This window comes from Pogona vitticeps, chromosome 2 (assembly GCF_051106095.1).
Source record: "Pogona vitticeps strain Pit_001003342236 chromosome 2, PviZW2.1, whole genome shotgun sequence".
Lineage (NCBI taxonomy): Eukaryota > Metazoa > Chordata > Lepidosauria > Squamata > Agamidae > Pogona > Pogona vitticeps.
The window spans coordinates 94,544,732-94,570,492 of NC_135784.1; the positions used below are offsets into that span (position 1 = coordinate 94,544,732).

At 41.7% G+C, this 25,761-nt stretch overlaps 1 protein-coding gene across 1 annotated transcript in view; it reads right to left on the minus strand.

Moving 5' to 3' along the window:
- Positions 1-343: 343 nt before the first annotated feature.
- Positions 344-25,761, minus strand: part of NDST1 (N-deacetylase and N-sulfotransferase 1) — a 36,591-nt gene continuing 11,173 nt past the window's right edge. Inside the window, exons 5-14 of the mRNA XM_020806794.3 lie at positions 24,830-25,015; positions 22,010-22,138; positions 20,061-20,243; positions 19,345-19,441; positions 18,487-18,610; positions 15,439-15,613; positions 10,303-10,476; positions 8,729-8,838; positions 6,317-6,419; positions 344-4,220 (exon numbers count right to left, since the gene is read on the minus strand). Of these exons, the coding sequence (XP_020662453.3) occupies positions 4,101-4,220; positions 6,317-6,419; positions 8,729-8,838; positions 10,303-10,476; positions 15,439-15,613; positions 18,487-18,610; positions 19,345-19,441; positions 20,061-20,243; positions 22,010-22,138; positions 24,830-25,015 (1,401 nt within the window). The 3' untranslated portion in view covers positions 344-4,100. The remainder of the gene's footprint in view (positions 4,221-6,316; positions 6,420-8,728; positions 8,839-10,302; positions 10,477-15,438; positions 15,614-18,486; positions 18,611-19,344; positions 19,442-20,060; positions 20,244-22,009; positions 22,139-24,829; positions 25,016-25,761) is intronic.

Consider the following 25,761-nt stretch of genomic DNA (forward strand, 5'->3'; position numbering starts at 1 on the left):
ATTATTATAATTTTTAAATAATATTTCAAGACTTTAATGGAACTCAAGGCAGATTTGATGACCACCACCCCAATTCTGAATTAGCACATTATCACACGTTGTCAATACACTTCAGCTGGAAGTACCACCAGCTCTGACTTGCCCAAGTTTTTGTTCAAATACCAATTCCTCATTCAAGGCCATAGAAGTCTTTTTATATGATCGCAGCCCTTGTGAAGCCCTAACATGTTGTATAAACACAGGCTTGCTGGCTTGCTCCCTAAGCCCTTAAAATTGTAATTATCTCCTCTTCCCTTTCTGAGCCAAACAAACCCACCCAGATAAACAGGCCACACATTACTAGTTTTTTAAAAAACAGACAACCCCATTTTATTAGCAGTTAGTTCAACAGGACTTTACATTAGTGACATAGTTTTCTGAACCCAAAATGAGTTCAAGTACAGATTAAAAATATGGGAGACAGTTTCTCAAAAGTATTCCCTCCCCTTTCTTCCCTCCCACCATGAAAATACACCCTTTCCAATGGGAAACCATACAGAATCTCATGCAAACGTAACAGTGGAGGGGGAAACAACCCATCCAAAACAAATCAAAATGTATTCTTCTTAACATCTGGACCTTGATATGTGTTCTCGGTGACATTTGCTCAGCCAGGGAGGATTGTGCCTTGTTACAGTTGCTGACCAAGTAGAAAAGCGAATGTCTCCAAAAACATGGCAAGGTTAAAACACACCAGCATATTGGAGCAGTCCAACCTAATACTTTAAGAGAACGAGCATATATGGTTAGATATTTTTTGTATTTGTCGTTCTGGCAATGTGACAATGCCACATGTTATCAAATGCTACCCTCTAGGAACTCAGCCCAGAATTTATTTATAGAAGTTCCATACTTCATTTTGATATTGAGAAAGATACAGACAGTGGTGCATCCTGATAATCACAAAATTCATGATGAGCATGTACTTTTGGGCACCAGCTAATACATCCTCTGCAGATTACCTCTTAAAGCAATATCTTAAATTTTCTGCTAAGGGTCATCATGTGCATCCTTCATATACCTTATCATCTAAACTTGTGGTTTGATCACTGTGGCAGCAGACAAAGTAAGAATTGGGGGTCAGTAACAGGACTTTGAGTCTAAAGGTGACTGATGCTCTTCAGATGTTAAAAATATTCTACCAATAAAGGGAAGGACAACATTTTGCTGAAGCTTTTCCACCAGGCCTGTCTCTTGCCTTAAAGTCATGGCTTAACAGGATAAGATTTTAACCTGTTTCAGGGCAAAAAGCTGCAGCAGGTCAATACCATGCTATGCCTAAAAGGGCTGCCTTCTCCTGATGCCACCTTCTCCTAGAAAGTTTTACAAACAGAAGCCTATCCCTGGTAGACAAATATATGAAAGACTCTTCTCAACTCCTCTGTATTGAAATGTCCACAGTATCTCCCACACAATCTTTTTACTTAGCTCGTAAGTGGTGGAATCCTTTTACTTATAACATTCTAGCACCCAAGTCTTCCTTGATTCTAGCTGATTCTAAATTGGAAGGGATAGCATGTGCTGTTCCCGTACCTTATAGCCACAGGTAGGAAAAGCTGGTTTCTTTAGTCAACAACATCCAGAACCCAAGGTGGCAAGGCAGGTTGGCTCTGGAATTCTGGGACTGTAGTTCATCAAATAACCATTCCAAGCTCTCATTTCACACAGTGAAAAACTATTGAGTTTCCTGTGCTGGGGTTACCCCTTGTCTACAAGTGCCTGGAAACAAATCAGCAATCGTTGCCCTATCCTCCTGCCACTTGCTCACCCTTGGTGTATGTTGGATGTCCATGACATTGCCTTTATAATGTCTGCTATGCTGTTTTATATAATGAAAGGAAGTGCACACACTCGGTGCCTGGGAAGAAAGACTCTCTTCATGACCAGCACATTCTGTTTTACCAACTGAAAACATCTTGATGTAGAAAGGCCACAGGTGAAATACTGTATTTTTTTTTAAAAGAAAAAGAAAGAGGCATTATCTCAGCATGAATGGCCCTCCGCCATCCCCAATTCAATTCTCCACAGCTTCTCCACCAGCTGCATATTCCATATGTAAGGAGCACAATGAATAAAAGATGAAAAGGGCACCCGCCATTTCTTGGTTCATCCACGAGATGGTGCTCCGGTCCATTGTCAGGGGAAGAAGGTGTGTGACGGAGTCATCAAATGGTAGTTCATACGAAGGAGGCCCTGAAAAGGGGGAAATAACCCCCCTTTTTTGAGTGGGGGGGGCTCATCTATGCCAGAAAACATCATGTATTCTTTCCAATAGACCCCACAAACCAGGGTACAAAAATGAACCAATGAGATAACTATACCCCACCCTCCACTTGGTTCTTGATTTTCATTGCCACAAACGTGTTTCATCTGTTTTACCATCGTGGTTATTGTTTTTGGAACTCTTCAAGCTTGAATGAACATGAACCAGGCCAGCCTTTGCTCTAGTGCCGTAATCTCACCACTGAGGTGCATTTTTTAAAAAATCCTCACCCTGCCAACCTCAGGCTTTCCAGCATCAACTGAACTGGACTTCTTTGAATCCACAAGCAAGATTAAATAAACCAAATGACAGAATGATTTGTGATTCTCTTTAACTTGTCAACTTGGCTCCAAAAGAGGGAGAACACTCACAGCTAGCTGTATATCTGAATGACACTACCGTCAACAGCCTATATACATACAATCTGCAACTACCGTTGCTGTCTTAACAAAGCTACTCAGTCAAAGGTCCATATGGAAACAGTGGAAGCAAGGACTCCATTAAACAGTGACAGCAGCAGAATCATCCTTTAAAAATTATTCTAATATATAGAAGATGGATGTCATGACAGCAGACCAGTTAAATCCACTTTTCTGTGTTAATGAAGAAAGTGAAAAAAATAAAAGCCCCAAATAGAAAACCCTGGCATCAAATAACAAAAAAAAAAAAATAAATAAATAAAAAAAAAGCTAAAGGATGAAGTTACTAAAATACTGTTGTCATGGTGCTCAAGAGGTCTGATGTACTTAAGTGATCTTCCTTGGCACACATTAGCCCACGGCTGGAGTGTCTGCTAGAATACCTGCTCCAAGCTGACAGGGTGGGTGCGCTGGGAGCAATTAGAATACCAGCTCTCGTACCACAGGAGCCACCTCGCTTGGTTAAAAATGCAGACAGGCCACGTGATGAGGACGTTTTAAGGAAACCTTTTAGAGCAAGCTGTCTTGCCCAGCACTTTGTCAGAGAGCCACATAATCCCACCCATCTTCCTTCCCTCCCTTTCCCCAATATGCCCCCCCAATAAGATGGAAACAAATATTCCATCCAGATGAATCTAAATATTGCCAGCATCAAAGTCTTTCAAAGTCACCTTGTATAAAAAAAAAAAAAAACCAAAACATCTCTTTTTGCTAAGAACTCTATTCCATTAACACCACCTCACTCCATTCTGGGTCTGAGTCCATATTTGCATACACAAGTCCATGCTTTTGCAGCAGGAGCCCCACTGGCTCCAAGCTGATACCACTTGTGTTGTCCTTCTTCAAGCTCACCTGGTGCAACAACTATCAAGTGAAACCCCTTGCCCCTAGTTTGCTGTCTCATTGCCCTCCCCCCCCCCCCACAACCAAAATGCCACCTGTAATACTGTGTCAGATGTTGGGATTGAAGTATGGAGAAAGAGCAGATCCTTCATGAATCCTCTTCACCAGAAAGTGGCATTCCAGACTAGGAGGCAACTTCAACACAAGCGAGGAAGCACAGCTCCTGGGCAAACAGGAAGAGGGCTGTAAGGCTGACTTGACCCCGGGGGGGGGTGTAGCATGTCATGAGCTCCAGGAGGTCTCTGAAGAGTGACTTCTTCCAAGCTTCTTCTTCTAACACTTCTTCCAGTGTTAATTGTGGTGGGCTTTCCTCCCCATTTCCTTCTCAACAATCTTGAATAGATATTGCTCAAAATGCTTCTTCCCTGGTTGTGCATCCCACACCGTATCACGTCATTTTAGCTGGGTGTACAGGTCTGAGATCCTCCCCATGGGATTCATTCTACTATTGCTCAATACAGGAAGAAAAGAAGTGGCTATCTAGTGTTCTGGAGTTCCTCCCGCAGCCATGTTGGCAGTGTCTGGCCCATTTTATACAGTAGTTTGGATAGCTCTATATTGTGGTCCCTGTAATAGTCTCTCAAGAATGCTCTTGACTGCAACAGGAGCAGGAAAAAAGGGGAAAAAACAGTGAAAAGTCCCTGTGACAACACGAAACCAACACTTCCTATCAGAACTAAACAAATATCAAGATAGAAAAGGCTGAACAGAAACACACACCTCAACACTGAAACTTTGCAAATGAGGTATATGTTACTTGTCTGTCAGGACACTCATGGGAACGAGAATTATCTCCGTCACTACCACCACCCATTACTAGCCTATCAAGGGCCCCATGACAGAGCAGAAGAGGCTGGTAAAGGCACTTTCTTGGCTAGGGGTCAATCTCTTACACATCTTTACACTGCAGTGATTTCCTTCCCATGTGACCATAGGTAAAGGTAAAGGTTCCCCTTGATATTTAGTCTAGTCAAGTCTGACTCTAGGGTGCAGTGCTTATCCCCGTTTCCAAGCCGTAGAGCCAGCATTTGTCCAAAGACAGTTTCCGTGGTCACGTGGACAGCTCGACTAGACATGGAATGCCGTTACCTTCCCACCGAGGTGGTCCCTATTTATCTACTTGTATTTGCATGCTTTCGAACTACTAGGTTGGCAGGAGCTGGGACAAGTGACGGACGCTCACTCAGTCACGTGGATTCGATCTTACGACTTCTTGGTCTTCTGACCTTGCAGCACAGAGGCTTCTGCGGTTTAACCTGCAGCGCCACCACATCCTTTCATGTGACCATAGAGAGGGACTAATAAAATCTACTCCAATGATCAGGGGGTGGGGGAAGCAGCACTGTGATGTCAATGAACTGCGGGTGTCTTCTAGAGCTTTCAAAGAGGCTTGGGGGAAGACGATACATGGGAAATCCATCCTTGCCTGAGGTACCACAACCACCAAGCCTGCTCTTTCCAAGGGAAGCTGGGTGGTGAGGGGGCACTGTTCAAGCAGCCACTCAGTCTGTGGTTTCTACCCAGGATCTCCTCACAAAAACCTGAGAAACGGTCTCCGCTTTGCCAAGAACCTCTTTTTATTATTTTGCAAGACCATAGGTTTATTTATTCTGCTGCCCAGAGTAGATCTTTGGTCTAGCTGGACGGGGCAGAAATCTAAATAAATAAATACATTTAAGGGCTTCTTCATGCTTTCTCTAGAGTAGTAGTTCCTTCCTTGGGTGTCCAGATGTTCTTGGACTAAAACTCACGGAAAGCTTCAGCAATACCTGTGCTGGCCAGAATTTTGGGGAGTTGTAGTCCAAGAACACTTGGAGACCTAATGTTGTGTGATGCACTGATCCAGGACAAGGCTTGGAATCTCTTTCAGCCGAAAGGAAACCACACCCAAACACTGCACCTATAGAACCAGTAGAATTACACTTACACAGGAGCTGATTTTAGTTAATCAGGTGCTGCACACCTGTGATAAGCCTCTGGATACAGGGATCGCATGAGCAGGGCTCCTCATAACCTGACCGCCCACCTATGAAGGTTTGTGTGACTAGAAAACCCATTAGCCGAACCACACATTAGGGACAGGACTTTCATTTTTTTAAGGACTTCCAAATCCCATAATTTGGTGAAAAGGCTGAATTAGGGTAGTCAAAGCTTTCGAGCCATCAGGAAAGAGAGCAGGCCCTTGCACATCTCTGCCATTCTTCTTCTGCTGCTGCTTCACCACTGAGCGGGAAGAAAAGTGCCCTGCCAGAGTGTGGGAGTCACAAGAATGGACAGCCTCCATCAGAACTAGCCCTTCCACGCACCTTTTCCAGATTGGGCCATCCTTACAATTCCTACAGTGCGGCAGGGCATTTTCTCCCCATTCCATGGCGAAACAGTGCCAGAATGGCAGGGAGATGAGAGGGCTTTCATTCCCATAATTCTGCCTGGGGGTTTCTCACCAAATTATAGCAGGGGATGTTCTTAAAATATGAAAGTCCCATCCCTGGCATTCATACCACCTGAGCATCATCTTGTGTTCAGAATTCATATGACTGCCCTTGCTGATGCTTCCCATGCTGAGATGCTTCTTGCACCACTAAGAAGACCAGCCAATTCAACAGCTGTGTCAGTAATCACAGCACTAACTTGAAAAAGCCATACAAGAGAGGAATTTATGTCTCATGCCAGAAAGCAGTCAAATACTCACATCTAAATCCATCTCTGGGTACTTCCTTCCTTTGCTTTTCCCCAAGCACTTGGTCTTCCCTCCCTCTAGTAGTTGGCACCAGAATCCTTTTTTAGGATCAAACCTGCAACAATGAAAAAAAAAAAGGATGAGCAAACAATGATACCAAAATTACACCTGTCCTTCTGTTTGCAATTTGGCCATTTTTATAAACACAAGGCACTGTTACAGACTGCAAGGTATAGAAACCAACCATCGGTACAAGTCCCATTTTATCAGAAACCATACAGATTTATCCCATTATCATAATATTGTCTATATTCTTTACAGTTCCAAGCTTTGCCACAGAGAAAAGTTCTAAGAAGGTCATAATCCTCCCAAGCCAGGCGGTTGAGAGTTTTGACCCCAAGAGAGGCCTGGAAAGTGACGACCAGAAACTGGGCCTTCTCGGAAGTCACTCTGCAACTGTGGAATAGTCTCCTGCCTGAAATTCGCTTGGCCCTTTCAGTGGGAACTTTTAAGAGACTATCAAAAACATGGAAGTTCAGACAGGCCTTTACGGATTATAGAACATCTTAATACAGTGGTGCTTTCAACAATTACATCTTCAACCCCTCCACCATGCCTTTTTATTACTTTAATCATTTGACTTGTTGCTGTTGCTGTACTTTGTTTTTAATTTTGACATTCAATCATTTGTTCCATATTGTTGTTTATGATGCTGTGGAATTTGTAAACCGCCCATAATAGCCTTGTTAACAAGATGGGTTGTATAGAAATCAATCAATCAATCAATCAATCAATCAATCAATCAATCAATCAATCAATCAATCAATCAATCAATCACATACATACATACATACATACATACATACATACATACATACATACATACATACATACATACATACATACATATGGTGGAGGAAGGAGAAAAGAAAGAACGAAATTTAAGATATGCCCCTTTTAACAATCTACTAATTTTACAACATTGTTTCTTTTCTTTTTTCTTTTCTTTTTAAAGCAGTGAATGCAAAATTGTCTCAGATTGCTTCTTATTCTCAATTTGGGAGCTTTTCTCACCCTGCATGAAAAATTTGACACACACAATACAATCCAGCTTTTATAAAAAATATTAATGTGCCCTTTTATTTTAAGTACTTTTTCCATAAAAGCATGTAGTAACATTTGATTTATAAAGTCCCTTTACTTTTACTTTTCAAGCCAGCTTCCAAATGTATTTTTTTTTCTTTTAAGTGACACTGATATATGTCGGACAAAGCAATATTAATCATGGCAATAACCCTGCTGAGTCCTCACGCCTACAATGTTAGATGTGAGAAAGAGTCAGTGAATTCTATAAGGCCCAAATAAAAATACTAAGCCCTTGCAAAGACATCAAACACTAGCTCAGCATCCTCTCCGCCTTTGGGAAGAAGGCTGATTAGGAATGGAAGAATGACGGGCAAGGGGGTGCTTAACCAGAGCCACATCCATTGTTTCTCCACTCTAGATCATGCACAAAGGTAATCTTTGGTTCCAAAGAACTCAGGCGCCAATGGAGGAGAGGTACTAGGGAATGTGTTTTGGTGAAGGCAAACAGCAGGGGACAAATACTTCAACCCCAGTCCCAGTATTTACACCCACATCACCTCCTACAAGGGAAAGCTTTCTAAGCAGTGGAGAAGTCTAGTCACCTGCCATCAGATGCACAGGTACCATGTTTCCCAGAAAATAAGACAGGGTCTTATATTGATTTTTGCTACAAAAAACACAGTAGGGCTTATTTTATTTTTGTTTTATTTTTTGCATGTACAACAATCTACATTTATTCAAATACAGTCATGTCATCATCCTCTGGTTGCTGCACAATGGTGGAAGACGGGTTTTCACTTAACTGGGGCTTATTTTGGGGGTAGGGCTTATATTATGAGCATCCTGAAAAATCATACTAGGGCTCATTTTCAGGTTGGGTCTTATTTTGGGGGAAACTATTTTTACATATTGTATGATCTAAAATTGTGAAAGGAAAACACACACACACACACACACACACACACACACACAGAGTTGCAGATAGGCAGACATCCATGCAACACAGGAAGTGGTTGACATATTCTGTGCATTTGCTACAGAAACAATAAGTAAGTTACATTTCTGTAGAAGCCCTATTGTTACTGAAACAAGGTCAGAATGTGCTTATTTCTCGTCCATCCATAATTACTGCATGCCACCCTACTGCTTGGGCAGAGAGGTTTCAAGGTTTCCGAGCTGTCTTTCTTTACACCCAGGGGTATACCCAAGGGGGTGGACACCAATCCTAAGGTAAGTTCTCGACTCCTCAATGGCAAGGGAGAAAAATTAACACCACAAGGCGGATGCCAACTGGTCATACTCAGCAGGCTGAAAGAGAATAGAATGGGAAGGACTCACGCTAGAGTTTTGTGGTAATCTATGATGTTTGTCACTCCAAGGAACTTCTGGACTGTTTCCATCACTTTGGCTGGTTCTGTGCGTAGCAGCTTGCCATCCAGAACAAGAATCTGAAAAAGAGAAATAAAATAGAAATGCACTATAAATGTGTCTCCTTTGATTGATAGTTCAAAGCACAATCAAATATGTAACAAAAACACAGGCTTTCGGTTGGACAACCAGAGGTATGTATGGTTCATCTCCTTTTCACAACACTGGTGAAGGAGCAAAGCAGAAACAGTGACTTAGATTCTGTTCATTTACTGGAACAAGATGGAAGCAACACACCTAAACTCTGTTCAGTTGAGAACCAAGGGCACAGGGCAGGTCAATAGCATTAAAAACAACAACAATGTTTTCTTAATCTTGGCTGCTGTATGTTACAAAATAAATGATCTAACCGGATAATATGAACCTAACTTAAAAGATGCTGATGTTCTTAAAAGTGCCAGAAGTAATCCTTCCACATGCAAACAGAGTGAAATATAGATACTTTCATGTAAAAAAAAAAAAACACCACAAAATATAATGCAATAGAAAAGACAGCTGGTGGTATCCAACATGAAGCACTGGGGGACTTGAGATAAGAAACACCTAATATTTAACTCTGTAATGATCCCAACAAGAAAAGTTGACATTCCATCTGTGGTTTTTCTATAAAATGCTTACAGTCCATCTCAAATACATATATACGTATATTCACTGAGATTAATGAGGATTCAGATAAACCTATGAAGGATACAACCGCTGTGTACTAGGGAGGGGAAAATTTTTGATTCTATTTTTACCCTCTTCTCTGCACACATCAAATCAACATGTTCCTTTGGAACAGAGATTTTACATGGAGATTACAGTGCAGGCTTTTTAAGTGAACACAAGTATCTTTGTGGCTCATGCACTTTGCTTCCCACCTTCTACACAAAATCATTAAAGGCAGACGATAATGCTGCTTTTGGGAAGTCAGGAAAATCTAGCCTCCATCAAGAACAGCAGGCTAAATCACTACGAGCATGTGATTATGTATGCATCTATGTTGCTAATTTAGCAATGCAAGTTTCTAAAACCCTAACCAACACAGGAACATCAGCAACCTGGGTCTTAGGTGCTAGGTGCTTGGTGCACAAAGCCAGAAAGATATTCTTATTTTGTGGCCTGAAGTAGGATTTTTGAAAGAACTCACAGGAGTCCCTTTTATTGCCCAAGAATATATACAAAAAGGATGTTAAACTTTCCAATATTTAAATCCCCTTAATATTTTTTTACTTGCATTCATTGTAAGTGTAATGCAGCACATCAGCATGGAAGGCATTTTCACATGGGTTGCTATTTTATCGAAAGAAAGAAAGAAAGAAAGAAAGAAAGAAAGAAAGAAAGAAAGAAAGAAAGAAAGAAAGAAAGAAAGAAAGAAAGAAAGAAAGAAAGAAAAAGAGTACTGCTACCAGCAAACATCTGAACCAACATCTGACTGTTTACATGGCATAAATTGGTTTCTCCTTTTTTAAAAGGAAATCCACAACATTAATCATCTTCCCTACCTGGTTGGCATGGAAATTATTCAACCACCGTTCTATGTGTGTAGCATACCAGCCTGGCACAAGGCAACGGTTCTGTAACGTCCGGAGCTTCTGAGAGGAAGCCTCAGGCCCTGCTGTAATCACTTCATGAAAGGTGTACTTTAGGGCAACCGGGTCATCATGGGCTCGCTGGTGCTATGAGAGAAAGAAGGAGCGAGTTTCAGGGCATGTTAGTGAAGGAAAAAGTAAGACATAGCACAAAGGCTGGGGCCTAAGAGCCTCATTTAAATTATATAGTTTTTTAATGGGTCAGGAATAGAGATGGGCATGAAATGAACCATTAAGCAGAACAAAAAAACAAACAAAAAACACCACAAATCAGGCCAGTTCATGTTTTGTTTTGGGTGCCCAGTCAAGACATATTTACGAGAGCTTTTGGAGGCTGAGAATTGTGGTTTCTGCAGGTTTCAATGCAATAATTTCAATGTTTTAATGTGTCCTCTTTTAAAAAAATTTAAAATGCTTTTAAATTGTTTAAACATCGTATGTTTCGAAATTGTTTTCTACAGCTCTGTAACCTGCTCTGAGATTTTGCTATATAGGGCAGTCTACGAAAGTTTGAATTATATAAAAAAAATAGAAACAAGGTTACTGTCCAGCAGGACACTGCATATTCACTGGAACATTTCTAGGAAGTATTGCTGGGAATGTAAATCTCTCTGTGAAGAACTACGAGCCTGCACAAGGCATTATTTAAAAGTCTGCTATGCTGTATGAGTAATAACCAAACTCAATAAATGGTTTACATGGATACTTTAAATCACAGTGATGACCTAGTATGTAGATTGATGAAAAGGGAGGGAAGAAAGTCTCTGGATGTATACAAAAATAATTTAGTCCCTATTCACCCAAAAGGGGAATGTGAAGTCCCTACTCACCCAAAAGGGGACTGTGATCTAATTATCAACTGATTTTTTTAAAAGGTTCACCTCAACAATTTGTCCAGTCGTGTCCGACCCTAGGGGGTGGTGCTCATCTCCGTTTCCAACCCATAGAGCCAGCGTTTGTCCGAAGACCATCTTCCGTGGTCACGTGGCCAGCGAAACTAGACACGGAACACCGTTACCTTCCCACCATGGTGGTACCTATTTATTTACTTCTATTTGCATGCTTTCGAACTGCTAGGTTGGCGGGAGCTGGGACAAGGGACGGGAGTTCACTCCGTCGCATGGATTCGATCTTAGGACTGCTTGGTCTTCTGACCTTGCAGCACAGAGGCTTCTGCGGTTTAACCCACAGCGCCACCACTTAGCTCTAATCTTGTACTCACTTGGTGTTACTCATTTGATGGGGCACATTTCTGAGCAGGTATGTGTGATATTGCACAGTTAAGCATTGATGTCAATAGTGATGATAAGTGAGAATAAGCATTTTTTAATTATGAAGTTCCATTCTCAATTTTCTTTTTTCTCTGGCTTGCATGTATTCTGGAATTAAGTCTTTGTGGCAAAAACAAATTCGAAAATATAACAGAGGATGCGTTTATACAGTGGTGCCTCGCACAACAAGCGCACCGTAGAGCGATGAATTCGCTCTACGGTGACGCTTTTGCGATCGCCAAAGCGATCGCACAACGATGGCCCCAATGGGCGAAAATTGCAGAGCGAAGGTCGGTAAGCGGCTCGCTTACCGACCTTCGCTTTGCGACCCGCCGATCAGCTGTTCGGCGGGTCAAAAATGGCCGCCGGAACAGCCGAAAGGGGCCGGGGTGCAGCGTTTTCGCGCCCTTGGTAAGCAAGGGGAGCGCGCGAAAACGCTGCGGAAGCCCCGAAATGGCTGCGCGCAACCATTTCGGGGCTTCCGACAGCGTTTGCGCGCGCTCCCCTTGCTTACCAAGGGCGCGAAAACGCTGCACCCCGGGCCCTTTCGGCTGTTCCGGCAGCCATTTTTGACCCGCCGAACAGCTGATGGCAGCCATTTTGGCGCCCTCGTTCTGCGAGGGGAGGGCGCGAAAATGGCTGCCGTCTATGGAGGAACTTTGCTGAACGGTGAGTTTGAAAGCCATAGGAACGCATTGAACAAAGTTCAATGCGTTTCTATGGCTTTTTCCCTCCCGCACAGCGATGTTTCCCACAGCGAAGGTTAATCCGGAACGGATTAACCTCGCTGTGCGGGGCACCACTGTACATCAGAATGGAGGGATTTTGTAATGCACCTCAGCTTCTCCACCAAGAATCAGAGTCCATTAATACTTGACTTATTCCTGTTCCTTTTGTTTTCCAGGTAAAGGTTCCTTTTGACAATTAGTCCAGTCATGTCTGACTTTACGGCACAGTGCTTATCCCCGTTTCCAAGCCATAGAGCCAGCGTTCGTCCGAAGACAGTTTCCGTGATCACGTGGCTAGCACAACTAGACACGGAATGCCGTTACCTTCCCACCGAGGTGGTCCCTATTTATCTACTCGCATTTTTACATGCTTTCAAACCACTAGGTTGGCAGGAGCTGGGACAAGTGATGGGAGCTCACTTTGTTGTGTGGATTCGATCTTATGACGGCTGGTCTTCTGACCTTGCAGCACAGAGGCTTCTGCGGTTTAACCTGCAGGGCCACCACGTCCCACTTAGTATGTGTTTTCCAACTCCTACTTGTGTGTTTTTCCATTTTCGACCTTCTCTGGTTTGCCTTCCCTAGCAAATTCTAATTTTCTCTTCCCCTTGTCTCTTCCACTGCATTCCAACCTCCTGGATAACAATAATTGCTGAGTTAGGTTCATGCCTCTGAGGTGAGTGGGTGGGGAAAAGTTGGATTTTGAGTAGTTGTGGAAGGGAAAATGGAACTCAGTCTCCATGGTGGATAGAACACTGTGTCCTTAAATTCCCTCCCTTCCTTTTGATTCTGTGGGAGAAGCTAAGGCAGTACTAAAGGGCTCCAGAGTGCTGCCTTTGCAATCCTGCCTCTTTAAAGTTTTTAAATGTATGAGCTTCCTTGGGGCTCTGTAAGAAGTTACTTTGCTTTGATTTATAAACTAGGAAGTGATTATGCCCCTGCTGATCTGGTAAATCACAAGTAAAGTGTGAGCTTCTAAGGAGAATTCTGACTGGTGTTATTGGTCAAGCACATATCTAAGAAATCCTGATTTGTTCAGTGTGTTTACTTGAAGCTCAGTCAGTATGTGAGGAGATGACATATTTCTGCTTCGGAAGCTACTTTTCCATTTTTTTCATTATAGTCTGCCTTGACTCCAAAGAGGTAAATGTTATTCCCCCTCCAGGTTTATCCACACAAACACCTTATGAGGTAAAATCTGACTGACAAAATATAATGGGCTCATGCAGCAATTCTGATGCTGCTTCTCTTTTCTTTGCAAAATAAATAGGCATGAATTAGAAAGTTGCTTTTTAACTGCAGTGTGGTTACAATCTGACCTGAATTTTGTTGATCCATTAACCATGAACTCATAGGCAAGCAGTCCTAGAGAAGATTCTACTTTGTTTTCTCATTTTTTATTTATTGTGTTTTTACTATCAGCACTTGTTTTAACCTTTTTCTCAAGAGGAGAAAAGCAGCCTACAAATGATACAAAATAAAATAAAATAAACACATGTAATAGCTGCACCTTATAGGTGAAACCCTTATCCAGGTTCCATACAGTAACAAGATATGATGGGAATAGCTTTTAACGTATAAAAGCAAAAAGCAAAGTATGCTGCTTATATACCGCCCCATAGCGCTTCAAGCAGTCTCTGAGTGGTTTACAAGTTAATTATGCAAGCTACACATTGCCCCCCCCCCAGTGAGCTGATTACTCATTTTACCGACCTCGGACGGGTAGAAGCCTGAATCAACCTTGAACCGGCTACCTGGGAATTGAACCCCAGATCGTGAGCACAGTTTTGGCTGCAGTACAGCGATTTAAACACTACGCCACGAGGTATAAATAGGTTCAAAACGAACAGTGCCAAAATAAAACTTCACTATTCAAAACTTGCAGACTAAAAAGGAATTGGAAAAAATGTAGGAAGAAAAGGAAGTCATTAAGTCTCCTTCAGAACCAAATTTTAATTGCATGATCTCCTCTGTCAGACACTTCTCCATCCTACACACTGTTGCTACCTTCCACCATGTTCACTTTTTTACAATGCGAAGGAAACTATTCTAAAACAGAAAAATCCCTGATGCTGTCAATTTTATGAAACAGTTGGGGATGCCAGAAAATATCCGCAGCATGACATTCTGCAATCTGATATGCAGTGTCGGAAACGTGGGTATTGAGTGAAATCACCATAAGTTTGTATTCTGTCTCCAAAATAAGAAGTACTCATCTTTGTAATGCACAAGTTGTTTTGCTCACTGCAATGGCATCTGTAACCTAAAGCAGAGTCTTTCTGAACATGATTCCATGAGGATGGCTGGTTTCATGTTCAATCACCTCTTAAAATACCACAAATAAAAAGCAAATAGGATACTGAATTTTCAATACAAATTTGCCCTAGGTGAATGTAATAGACGTTTCTAAAGTATAACATAAGTATTCCAACTGGCAATGCACTTATTGAGAAATGGTAGAGTGCAAAAAGTCAGATTGCGTTCACAGGTTAATTTCTTCTTAATTGAACACAAGAATTCAAAAAAACAGCACATTAGCAAGAAACAGTGTAAGGAACAACAACATCCATTCTTGCACTTCCTGTGTTGCATGGATGTCTGCCTATCTGCAACAGTGTGTGTGTGTGTGTTTTCCCTTCACAATTTTAGATCATACGATATGTAAACATACAGTTTCCCCGAAAATAAGACCTAACCTGAAAATAAGCGCTAGTATAATTTTTCAGGACACTCGTAATATAAGCTCTACCCCAAAAATAAGCCCCAGTTAAGTGAAATCCCGCCCTCCAACATTGTGCAGCAACCCAAAGAAGATGACAGGACTGTATTTGAATAAACATAGATTGTTGTATATATATAAAAAATAAAACATCCCCTGAAAACAAGCCCTGCTGCATTTTTTGGAGCAAAAATCAAACAAAGCAGAGCAAGAATATTGTTCCTTCTGTCAAATAATTATTAAAAACACTAATCAATGTCCTAGGAAAAATCCGCCATCCTTTAAGACAAGAGGCAAACAAAACAAACAGACCCAACCCAGAGCAACCTACCTGGTACCAAGAGTAGGCCCGATCTGCAGGGTTAATGAGGATGGTGATTATTTTAGCCTTGGAAAGCAAGGCTGCTGCCCGCCTGGGTGCTACTTCCGAATCAAAATAGTTGGCACTCTTCTCAAAATAGAAGTCAGAAGTGGTGTTGGAAGGGATGGGGAAAAATTCCATATACCTTAAGAAATGCCACCAGCAGGAAGGAAAGACAATAAATGGTTTTAGTGCCTCTCTAATGGCAACTGCCCTATAGACAAAAAGGCAGCTTTTATTAGATCAAGGAATCAGCCATATAAAAGGTTCCCTCTTTCAGAAATATTCCAGGCCAAACAAAAATATGTATTTATGAGGACCTTTTGGAGGTCATTAATTCAAGAAGTTACCATAAATCAGAAATGACAACAACAATTTGGCTCAACAACAAAACCAAAATAACACTGTGCAAAGAGGATCCATTTCAGAATGTCAGCCTCATACCAGTTGCACGAACGACATTCCTGCACAACTAATATAGAACACTTGTGAATCAACGGCTTATAAAGCTGCTGTTTACAGTAAAGAAAGCTGACTCTCAATCAGATCCACCCTTACTCATCAGAGATAAGACGGGGTTGATCTACTATTAAGCACCACCAGTTTTGCAAGGTAACAGACATATGGGATTAGACAAACAGTTCTGTTGTGTTGGTGGGGTGCAATATACAATAGGTACCCTGTTTTCCTCAAAATAAGACCTAACCTGAAAATAAGCCCTAGTATGATTTTTCAGGATGCTTGCAATATAAGCCCTACCCCCAAATAAGCCCCAGTTAAGTGAAACCCTGCCCTCCACCATTGCGCAGCCACCAGAAGAAGGTGACACAACTGTATTTGAATAAATGTAGGTGGTTGTACATGACAAAAATTAAAACATCCCCTGAAAATAAGACCTAATGTATTTTTGGATCAAAAATTAATATAAGACCCTGTCTTATTTTCGGGAAAACACAGTACAATATACTTTTTCTCTGCGCATGGTATAACTCAATTTTCCAAAAAAATCTTATCATGGAATCATGTAACCATTGAGAGCAGATAAAACATGCATAACTAGTTCTGCATTTCATGTCTGTCAGGACAAAGCAGCACAGACAGCTTTGCTAACTTACTATACTGTTGTTATCACAATTTATTTATTATTATTATTATTATTATTATTATTATTATTATTATTATTATTATTATTATTATTATTAAAAATAAATAAATAAATAAATAAATAAACAAATAAAGAAATAAAGAAATAAAGAAATAAAGAAATAAAGAAATAAAGAAATAAAGAACAAGTTGCTTACCTGTAATTGTGGTTCTTCAAGGGGTCACCTGTGAATAAACATCAATGGGCTAACTGCACAATCAGTCTCGGAACCTTCCAGAGCTGAGCTAATTTATTTTGGCAGAGGCTCTGCCTCCTTTAGAGAGTGTGGTCTGCCCATTCCAATTTGTTCCCCTCAATTTCAGTCCGCTATAAAGACAAGAACATCTGAGAGGGGAGGAGGGTTGTGCTGAGTTCACAAATGACCACTTGAAGAACCACAGTTATAGGTAAGCAACCCGTTCTTCTCTGTGGTCTCAATAAACACACACTAGAGGACGAGTAACAAGACTACCTTAAGGAGGTGGGCATATGTCACTGCATGATGGATGGCAGTCCCCCTGCCAAAATGCAGATTCAGATGAGCCCTCATGTCCAGGCAGTAGTGCCTCATGAAGGTGGTGGGCCGGCTCCATATTGCCACTTTGCTTATGTCTGGTAGGGGAACAACCTGAGGAAGAGTGTTTGCCTGCGTGTGGCTCTGATAAAGTGGCCCGAAACTAATCTGAGGAGTGGAATGAGAGCTAGCCGGTAGCAGAGCTTGATAGCATCAACAACCCAATTTGGCAAATTTTTGGGGGGGGGGGAGGGGGTGACCAACGAGCCCTTCTTCTTCAAGGCATAACAAACAACTGCTGTAATGGGCAGAACTATTTCAGTTTTTGAACACTAAAAGCGAGGGCCCTGCAAACATCCAGCGTATGGACAGAATATTCAAGAGGCGGTGGAAGGGGTCAGGTAAAGAGTAGGAAGGGAGATCCTTGGAGCCATGTGAAAACCAGAGGCCGCTTTTGGCATGAATGGAAGATCCAGTAAGAGAATCACATTATCCATATGGAGAAAGAGCAATATGGTGGGTCAGTTATGAGGACAGAGTTCACTCACACTTTAGTCAGCTGCCACAGAACTAGGGACAGGTCGCAACTTGGGGATAGAAGGGGGTTAGGTGGGGAAAGGTTATTAAGGCCTTTAAGGAAGTTATGGATGTGAGGATGAGTGAACCATCATCGCCTGTCCCGTGCGGCACATATGCTGAGATGGTAGGTAAATTTAAACATGAGGGGGTGACATTGTGAGGCCCTTCGTTTTCAGAGAAAGGAGGAACTGAAGGATTTCACAGAATGAACACGGGGCCAAGCTGGACTGCTGAATGACCAAGATGCTGCTGGAAAATGCTCCACTTGTAGGCATAAGCCTTCCTCGTAGAGGATTTCCTATTTCTCAGATGTCCAACGAATACGCTTTGCCGGGCAGATTCCCCACACCATCATGTATAGAAAATGGAGGTCAGGGTGAAGGATAGTGCACTGGAAAATTGATTATCAGGTCATACAGAAAGAATCTGATATTCTCGCACCAGCAGCAGTAGCAGAGGTGTGTGTGAGGGGGATGGAATGGGCAGACCATACCCTCTAAACAGGTGGAGCTCCTGCCAAACGACCTTAGCTCAGCTCTCGAAGGTTCCTAGACTGACTGCACACGTGCAGTTAAGCCCACTGATGTGCATTCACAGAGACTACGAAGAAGAATCAAAGTTTCTTCCTTGTTTACAAGGCATCTGTTACATGTACAAAGATCAACAACAAAAGCAACTGGGGGGGGGGGAATTATCCAGCTGCAACATGTCTTTTATTCAGTGTCATTATAAGTCATGCTCTACATCCCACATGCACCTGCGGATGCAAAGGGAAACCTACCAGTCGATCCCCTTGTGATAATTATGTCCATTGAAGAACTGGATCTCCTCAAAGGTCTCTGAGCTAGGGTAATTGCTGCTTAGGTCAGGGTGCATCCCCAAGAACAGATAAAGGGCAGTCGTACCTTTATACAGCAAAGGAAAGAAAACGAGAGCTGAAAATGTATTTTCTTTTTACATCTGCAAAAAGTCCGTATTCCAGACTCTGTGACCATGTTGGATCTCAAAAGAGCAAGCAGATTCTTAAAACTGAATGTACTGGGTGTTAGCCAGGTGTTCTTATATTCTTCCTACATCACAGTCTCAAGACTTGGCTCACCAGCCCTTATTCCCTACTTGCAGGCATTGTGGCTGTCATTCAATCCACTCTGTGTGCAAGTGGACTCTTTAAGTGCAAACATCTCAGGGGCAGAAAATGTATATGAAGGCACACACCAAGGCTCATCTTCAACTTGAACCCTATATTTCTAACTCAGCTTTGACTAACTACGTGGATTTATACTGACGTTTTGGCTGTAATTCTCTAATTCTGAGTGCCCAGCATATTACTTTAAAGAACTGTGCAGAAAAAAAAAACTAGAAGTAGCAGGGATGATTACAATTTCCATGTTTTAGTTGATATTTAAAGACCAAGGGTAATTTAGGGACACATACCAATCATGACTGGCTATTAATTACTGATGACAGACAACTAACTAGTCAAGATCAGGCCACTGTCTTTCCATTGATGGGAAAAACCTATTCTTTCTGCGCCAGAAGAAGCTGTTCTTCCCACCAGTCATTTCAGGATATTGCACTAACATTGAGTGATGGGTGGTTTCAAGCCCATTTCATAGATCAGTAAGCTAGACTTGCTCACCTGTCTTCTGAGGACCAATGATAAGCAACTTGGGGAAGCGGTCACAGGTCTTCTCCTTGGACCAGATATCCTTGTGGCGTTTGTCTTCACAGGGATCCTGAAAAGCAAGGTGGTGTTGGGGGATCAACGATGACACTTACAGGAAACAGGGATTTCATGCTGGACAGTTCCCTCAAAGGCCAGCAGTAAGTTATGCCCATGACAGCTAGTAAGAAAGGGGCCAGTATGTTAGGTCTGCTTCACCTTCTGCATTCCACAGTAACTTTAGAGTTTACTGCCTTCCACATCATAAAATTGGAAGAAAAACGTGGACATAATGCTTTGGACCATTTTTTTTTAGACAGTGCAAAAGTATTTTAAACAAGTAAATAACAATAAAAAATCTATGAGGTTAAACAATGCACAGCAGTGATCTGTCAAAAACAGATTGTGTCAGCTGGTTTTGGGGTCTACAGGTGCCATCAACTGGCAGATTTGATATGCAGCCCACACAGGAAAAAGAGAAAAAGCAGCAGAAGAGGCAAGCAATTTAAGTACGGCTGCATGCATACACCACCTCTGTCTGCTTACGTTCTTCACTCTTCTACTGAACAAGGAGTGCTGCATGACCCAACAGATACCTGGTCTTGATTCAGAACAGCTAAACAGGTGACACAGTGAACATTTATTTGGAAGCACTCGGCTCGTCAGGCCCCAAGAAGACTGTCAGTACATACCTGCCAGAGAGGGTCTTTCTCTTCTGAGAATATCTGGAAATACTTCTGTGCCAGCTGCACTGGTGGCAGTGTCTGCAACTTCAAGTTAGTCCAGGAGTTGAGGAAGTGGACCAGGTGTCTAAAGGTGTACAAACCCAGGCGGTCATTCCCATAATTGGAGAGATGAGTCATGAAGATACTGATCTGGAGGCCAAGGGTGAGGGAAGTTGGGGGATGGGGGAGAGCAGGAGAAAAGGTAATCAACATTGTTAGCCAAAAGGATACTATCTTACGAGAAAGCCCCGAGGTCAAATAATGAGCCCTAATTCCCATCTCCTAGGGAAGGGGTCTCCAAACTACTGCCTGTGAGCCACATCTTATCTTTTTATCCGGCCCGGCAGGTGGGCGGGCACGGCGGCAGGTGGGAGGGTGTGTGTTCCTTTGGCCCTCAAAAATGTGGAGCATATATGACATGGCTCTCCCACTGAAAAGTTTGGAGACCCCTGTTCTATCTAGGGGAAGGATAGGGATTTTCAGGCCAGATGCAGCCTGCAGTGGTTCCCATCTGCTAGTTCTTTTGCTGTTATTTCCTCCATCACTGATTAGAGATAGGGTAAGAGATAAGAGGCAATTTTAAAAGACTAGAAATACGCTGCACTGGGTCCTGCTCCAGAGTATGTATATGTCTGAGCTTAACTTTGTATACTTAGTGAAAAACTTCCAGATGGGTAAAAATTACATCTATCCCTGCCACCTGTCGTTTGTTATGCTCTACACCCATTACACCCTTGACAACTAGAATGTAATTCTTGAAAACCTTTCCAAATTGGAGACTGGCTTCTAGGTGGTTACCATTCCTGCTCTAGTGTGCACTGCAACAATTTATCAGGGTAGGGAGCAGGGACGGGAAACATGGCAGGAGTTGAAGATGGGTTACACCCACCCATGAGTAAGATGAAAACACATGAAGGCTTTGCTGGAACAAAGTCTACAATCCATTGTCAACAATTAAACAGGAATGTAAAGGAATCTTACAACTTGGCCTTGATGGAGAAAGTCCATCCTGTTTGTATCCAAGAGATGATGACCAACAACCTATATCTAAAAATGGATTTTCCATTTTTAGCTTTCAACTATCACCAATTCTGCTTAACTTTTTTTTTCCAAATCTATTTCCCACATCCAAGTCCTCCCTTTTTTACAATAGCAGTACACAGGACAAACATCCCTTCTTCAACCCCTCTATGCTTGTAGCTAGTACCTCTTACAGAAATGCATCCCCTTAAAGCATCCCATCTCATCTTTTATGAGCTAACAGTCATCTCCAAACAATTTCAGTAGATGATGCTTCCCCTTCCAATTTGAAGAAAACTTTTTAATGGAAACCCTTCAAGATTCTGATAACATTCCAATTAACTAAAAATGCAAATTTTATTTTCTAACTATGATTTGGCTACATATGTTGCAACTTATTAACTCCCTCCCTCCAAACGTTTAGAAAACAGTCTTTGCAGAGAGGCCTTCCAATGCAACTCTGCCTGATTTGTATGCCTTGTACACTGCTTTTTATTTGGAAATTACACCTCTCGTAGCACAATTTTATCTCTTATTGGTTTGACTTTTAATCACATTGTTTGTCGTGTTTTATTATTATGCTGTAAACCACCCAGAATGGTGATTTGCACTAATGAGGTGGTATACAAATCTAATGAATAAATAAATCCAAAATCTTAGTTATTAAACTGAAGACAATCTTTAGAAAATTTTACTCGAACTGCCTATAACCCTATTCATGATAATACTAAAGACTGTCAGTCAGCGGATTTCCTCTTAGTGATCTTGCTGTACCATTGATGTCATGTTCTTCCTTTCTGTTGTCCGTCAGTTTAACCACGTAAAAATAATAATAACAATGGAGAGGCTCTATGTGCTTTGAGGGTCCTTCCATTTCTCCCTGAGGTGGCACTTACAGGGTTAAGAAGCACAGTTAAAAAAAGCTCGCCTCCGTTGATGATCTTATCCAGTTCACTTGAGCCACCAGGGTATTCATTATAGAATATGGTATGTGTGAACAAGCCACATGTTTGTCGTGGGAGAATCTGGTAGGAAACAGGAAAAACAACAACATAACAGCATATTAAAAAGAGGCGTATGGCGATTATTCATTCCAATTACCTTTACAAATTCTGAGTAGGTGGTCCAACATGTTTCTACATTTTAAAGGACCATTTCAAGGGCAGCCCTATGTAGAGTGTGTTGCAGCAGTCTATTTTGGAGACTGCCAGTGCAGGAACCATTGTTGCTAGGCATTTCTTATTCAGGTAGGGGCACAACTGGGCTATCAACTGGAGTTTATAAAAGGCAGTCCTGGCCACAGATGATATTTGCGCCCACATAGAGAGTGCCAAGTCCAGGAGTCTCCCCAAGTTGCAGAGTTGATCCTTCAGGGGGAGTGCAACCACATTGAGGGCAGGTAAGTCTCCCTCTAACCGGTCTGATGATCCTCCTAACAGCATGATCTCCATCTTATCTGGATTCATTTTCAGTTTACTGGGCCTTGTCCAGTCCATTATCAAAGTCAAGTAGCACCCATTGTTCCCTTCTCTGCAGATTCATGTATTTTTTAAAAAATATATATCTTGTTTTCACTAGAAAGGTATAAATCTATAATGATGAAAGCAGTATAAAGCTGTCCTTTAATCCAAACTCATAAGTTCAAAGAGTCCACAACCGGCATCCAAAATTCTCTGTTAGACAATCTTCCCTCTTTTCATCTGTTCTATAATAATACAATTTAATAAATGAAACATTTGTCTGTTGTTTTCACCAATCCAACAAACAACGAGGGCACTTTGGCAGATTTCCAAGCTCCAGCTACACCTATTCCAACTGGAAGCCAACAAGACTGTACCTTGCTCTCTTGTATTTTAAATTCCCAATAATGCATTTTTAGAATTACATGGGAGAACTAAACCATTTGTTTAGTTATGTTTATATAAAAATCCTTGTATGATAACTTGTAACAGCTGGACGTGGCCGGAAATATGAAAGCAAAGGTTATCTGGCCTCAACTTTTGACATCTCCAGTATTAGTCAAGGCATCTTTTTTAAAATCTCAGTGGGATAAGGAAATGTCATCAAAACTGCAGTAGTAAATCTCCTACAAAGCTATACCGACCTTATTTTTAATTATATATTTGCAAAGCCATTCTTCTTCGAATAAGACTCCTACATCTCTTTCCCTGCTTTTGCTTAAAATACAAGCTTGCCTACTTCTTGCTTTAAAGCAGCTTATACCATTTTCTAATTACTCATCTTGCATTCAAAGATGTTAATAAATCCTCCATTTCTGGACTCCCCTGAAGACTCTGGTATTTTTTTTAATCAATGCCCTCCTTACTTGAATGTACTGAAACAACACAAGCCCTCTCCTCTCTGTGTTATCTACCATTTTTCGAAAAGAGTGCTATCCTATCTCTTTGCATAACTCATTTATTTGCAATAGGTGACACTTAATGCCAGTTTGAAATGCCAGTCAACATTGTTCTGATACAATTCATTACAGAATACAGATGTTTCCCATGATGATCCTGGATGAATGGTTCTTTTAACTTTGCAGTAAACATCAATAGTGCTCCCCACGTATAACATATCACTGATGAGGCTCCCCTGGTTTTAGAGCCTGGTGTCATAAGTATGCTGATGCCACCCAGCTCTGTCCTTAAACACTCTCAGAACAAAGAGAGTTATTTCTGGTTGCTTGAGTAAAGTATGCCTGGAAGCTGTGGGAAAGTGGATAGGGGGAAATGGCCTGAAACTGAATCAAGACAAGATGGAGGATATGCTGCTATGGAAAACAAGACAGTCTGGAAAGGTTATGCCTGCCTGTGACTGATTAAAACCTCTGTGGCTCTTCCCTATCAGGCTGTGTTTATGGGTCCATTCCTGCTTCTTGAGAAACAAGATAGCACTGTTACTTATGTGAAATGCTTTATTTCACATCTAACTAAAAAGCTGAGTTTTCTCCCTTTTGCACAAGCCCACTACTGCCTTTAAGGTCTATATTTCTGTAATGGTTGACATTACAACGTCATAATATTCCATAACACAGGTGACATGAAGTCTACATGAAGGTAGATCAGAAAATTCAACTGGTGCAGAATAATGCTAAAGACACCTTGCTAAAGACACCAGGAGGCACCTGTAAATTCAATAAATTCTTCACCAGTTACATTTGATGCCAATTTGCTTCAAGGCCTAATTGTAACCTATGAAACCATGCCCGGTCTGAGGCCCTCATATCTTGTCTTGTTGTTATGAGCTCAAAGGCCAACTGGGTATCACATTTAGTCAGCAATGGCTAGGAGTCAAGACTTCACAACAGCAGCCCCCCAATTGTGCAAATTCTTCCTTAAAGAGAAGAACAGTTGTCACTTTAAAGATCTAATGGGAAGTGCTGCAAAATCTCTCCTCCCATCAAGCTTTTGATCAAGATGTGCATTTTACATCCTTCTTTAAAGTACTTTCTTTACTAAACAGATGTAATTACCTGTCCATGTGTAAAAACTCACTATGTAGTATTAGACAAACACAAACCAATTTCTCTTCAACAATCAGAGAAACAAAGGACAGATTTTTAAACAAAACACGGAGTCTTTTGATCTGTCCTATGAACACTATCAGTGGATTCCTTACAATAATATTGGAGAAACACCCCCATCTGAGTTTGACCAGAATACCACTGGGGACATAAAAGAACAATTAACAGGCCAATGCCCTTTTTTCCTTACCATGATTCCATTGTGGATGAAGCCTCGCCTGTAGCGGGCTGGTTTGAGGTGAGGATACTCTTCTGTACTTGTGACTTTGATCCCCCACACCTGTTTCCAGGCCTCATACAACTGCACGTGGACTGGATACACCCCTGAATGATGAGGTGCCACTGCATATCCCATGTCTGTAGGGATGCCATGTTCCTAAGAGGAAAGAAAATATTTATTTATTTACTTATTTACTTATTTACTTATTTACTTATTTACTTATTTACTTGTTTGTTTGTTTGTTTGTTTGTTTGTTTGTTTGTTTGTTTGTTTGTTTAACTTATATGCTGCCCACTCTACCCAAAGGTCTCTGGGCGGCTTACAACATTGCTATAGTCAGGGTTAAACAGTGGAGTTATAACGAGAAGTAGCAGTAATACAGTAGTAGCTGCCGTTGTTGTTGCTGTTCTGTTGTTATTTTAGAATTGCACAGCTGGAAAGGACCTTACGGATCATAGAGTCCAAGCCTAGTCAAGGAGGCCCAAGTGGGGAACTGAACTCCCAGTCGCTGGCTCTGCAGCCAGAGACCTAAACCACTGAGCTACCCAGCAGTTCCAATGACAACTGGATGCATCTCTTTACATGATGGTACTGCTGGTTTTGTGCCTCTGCACTCCAAATCACTGGTAGCAGTCTATGCAAACCGGTGGAGCTCCTAGCTTCATGATCTGTGTCAGTTTTCCATGGCAACAAGGGGAAAAAGGAAAGCAGCAACAGGTAACAACAGGATGTCCTCCCAGTTTCATCCATCACTGGCTGCCCCACAAACCAAAAAGGGCATCAGCTACCAGCACTCGAAGTAAACTACAGTGGTGCCTCGCAAGACAAATGCGTCACAGGACAAAAAACTCGCAAGAGTTTTTGGCAATGGGGTTGATGACTCGCAAGACGAATGTTCCTAT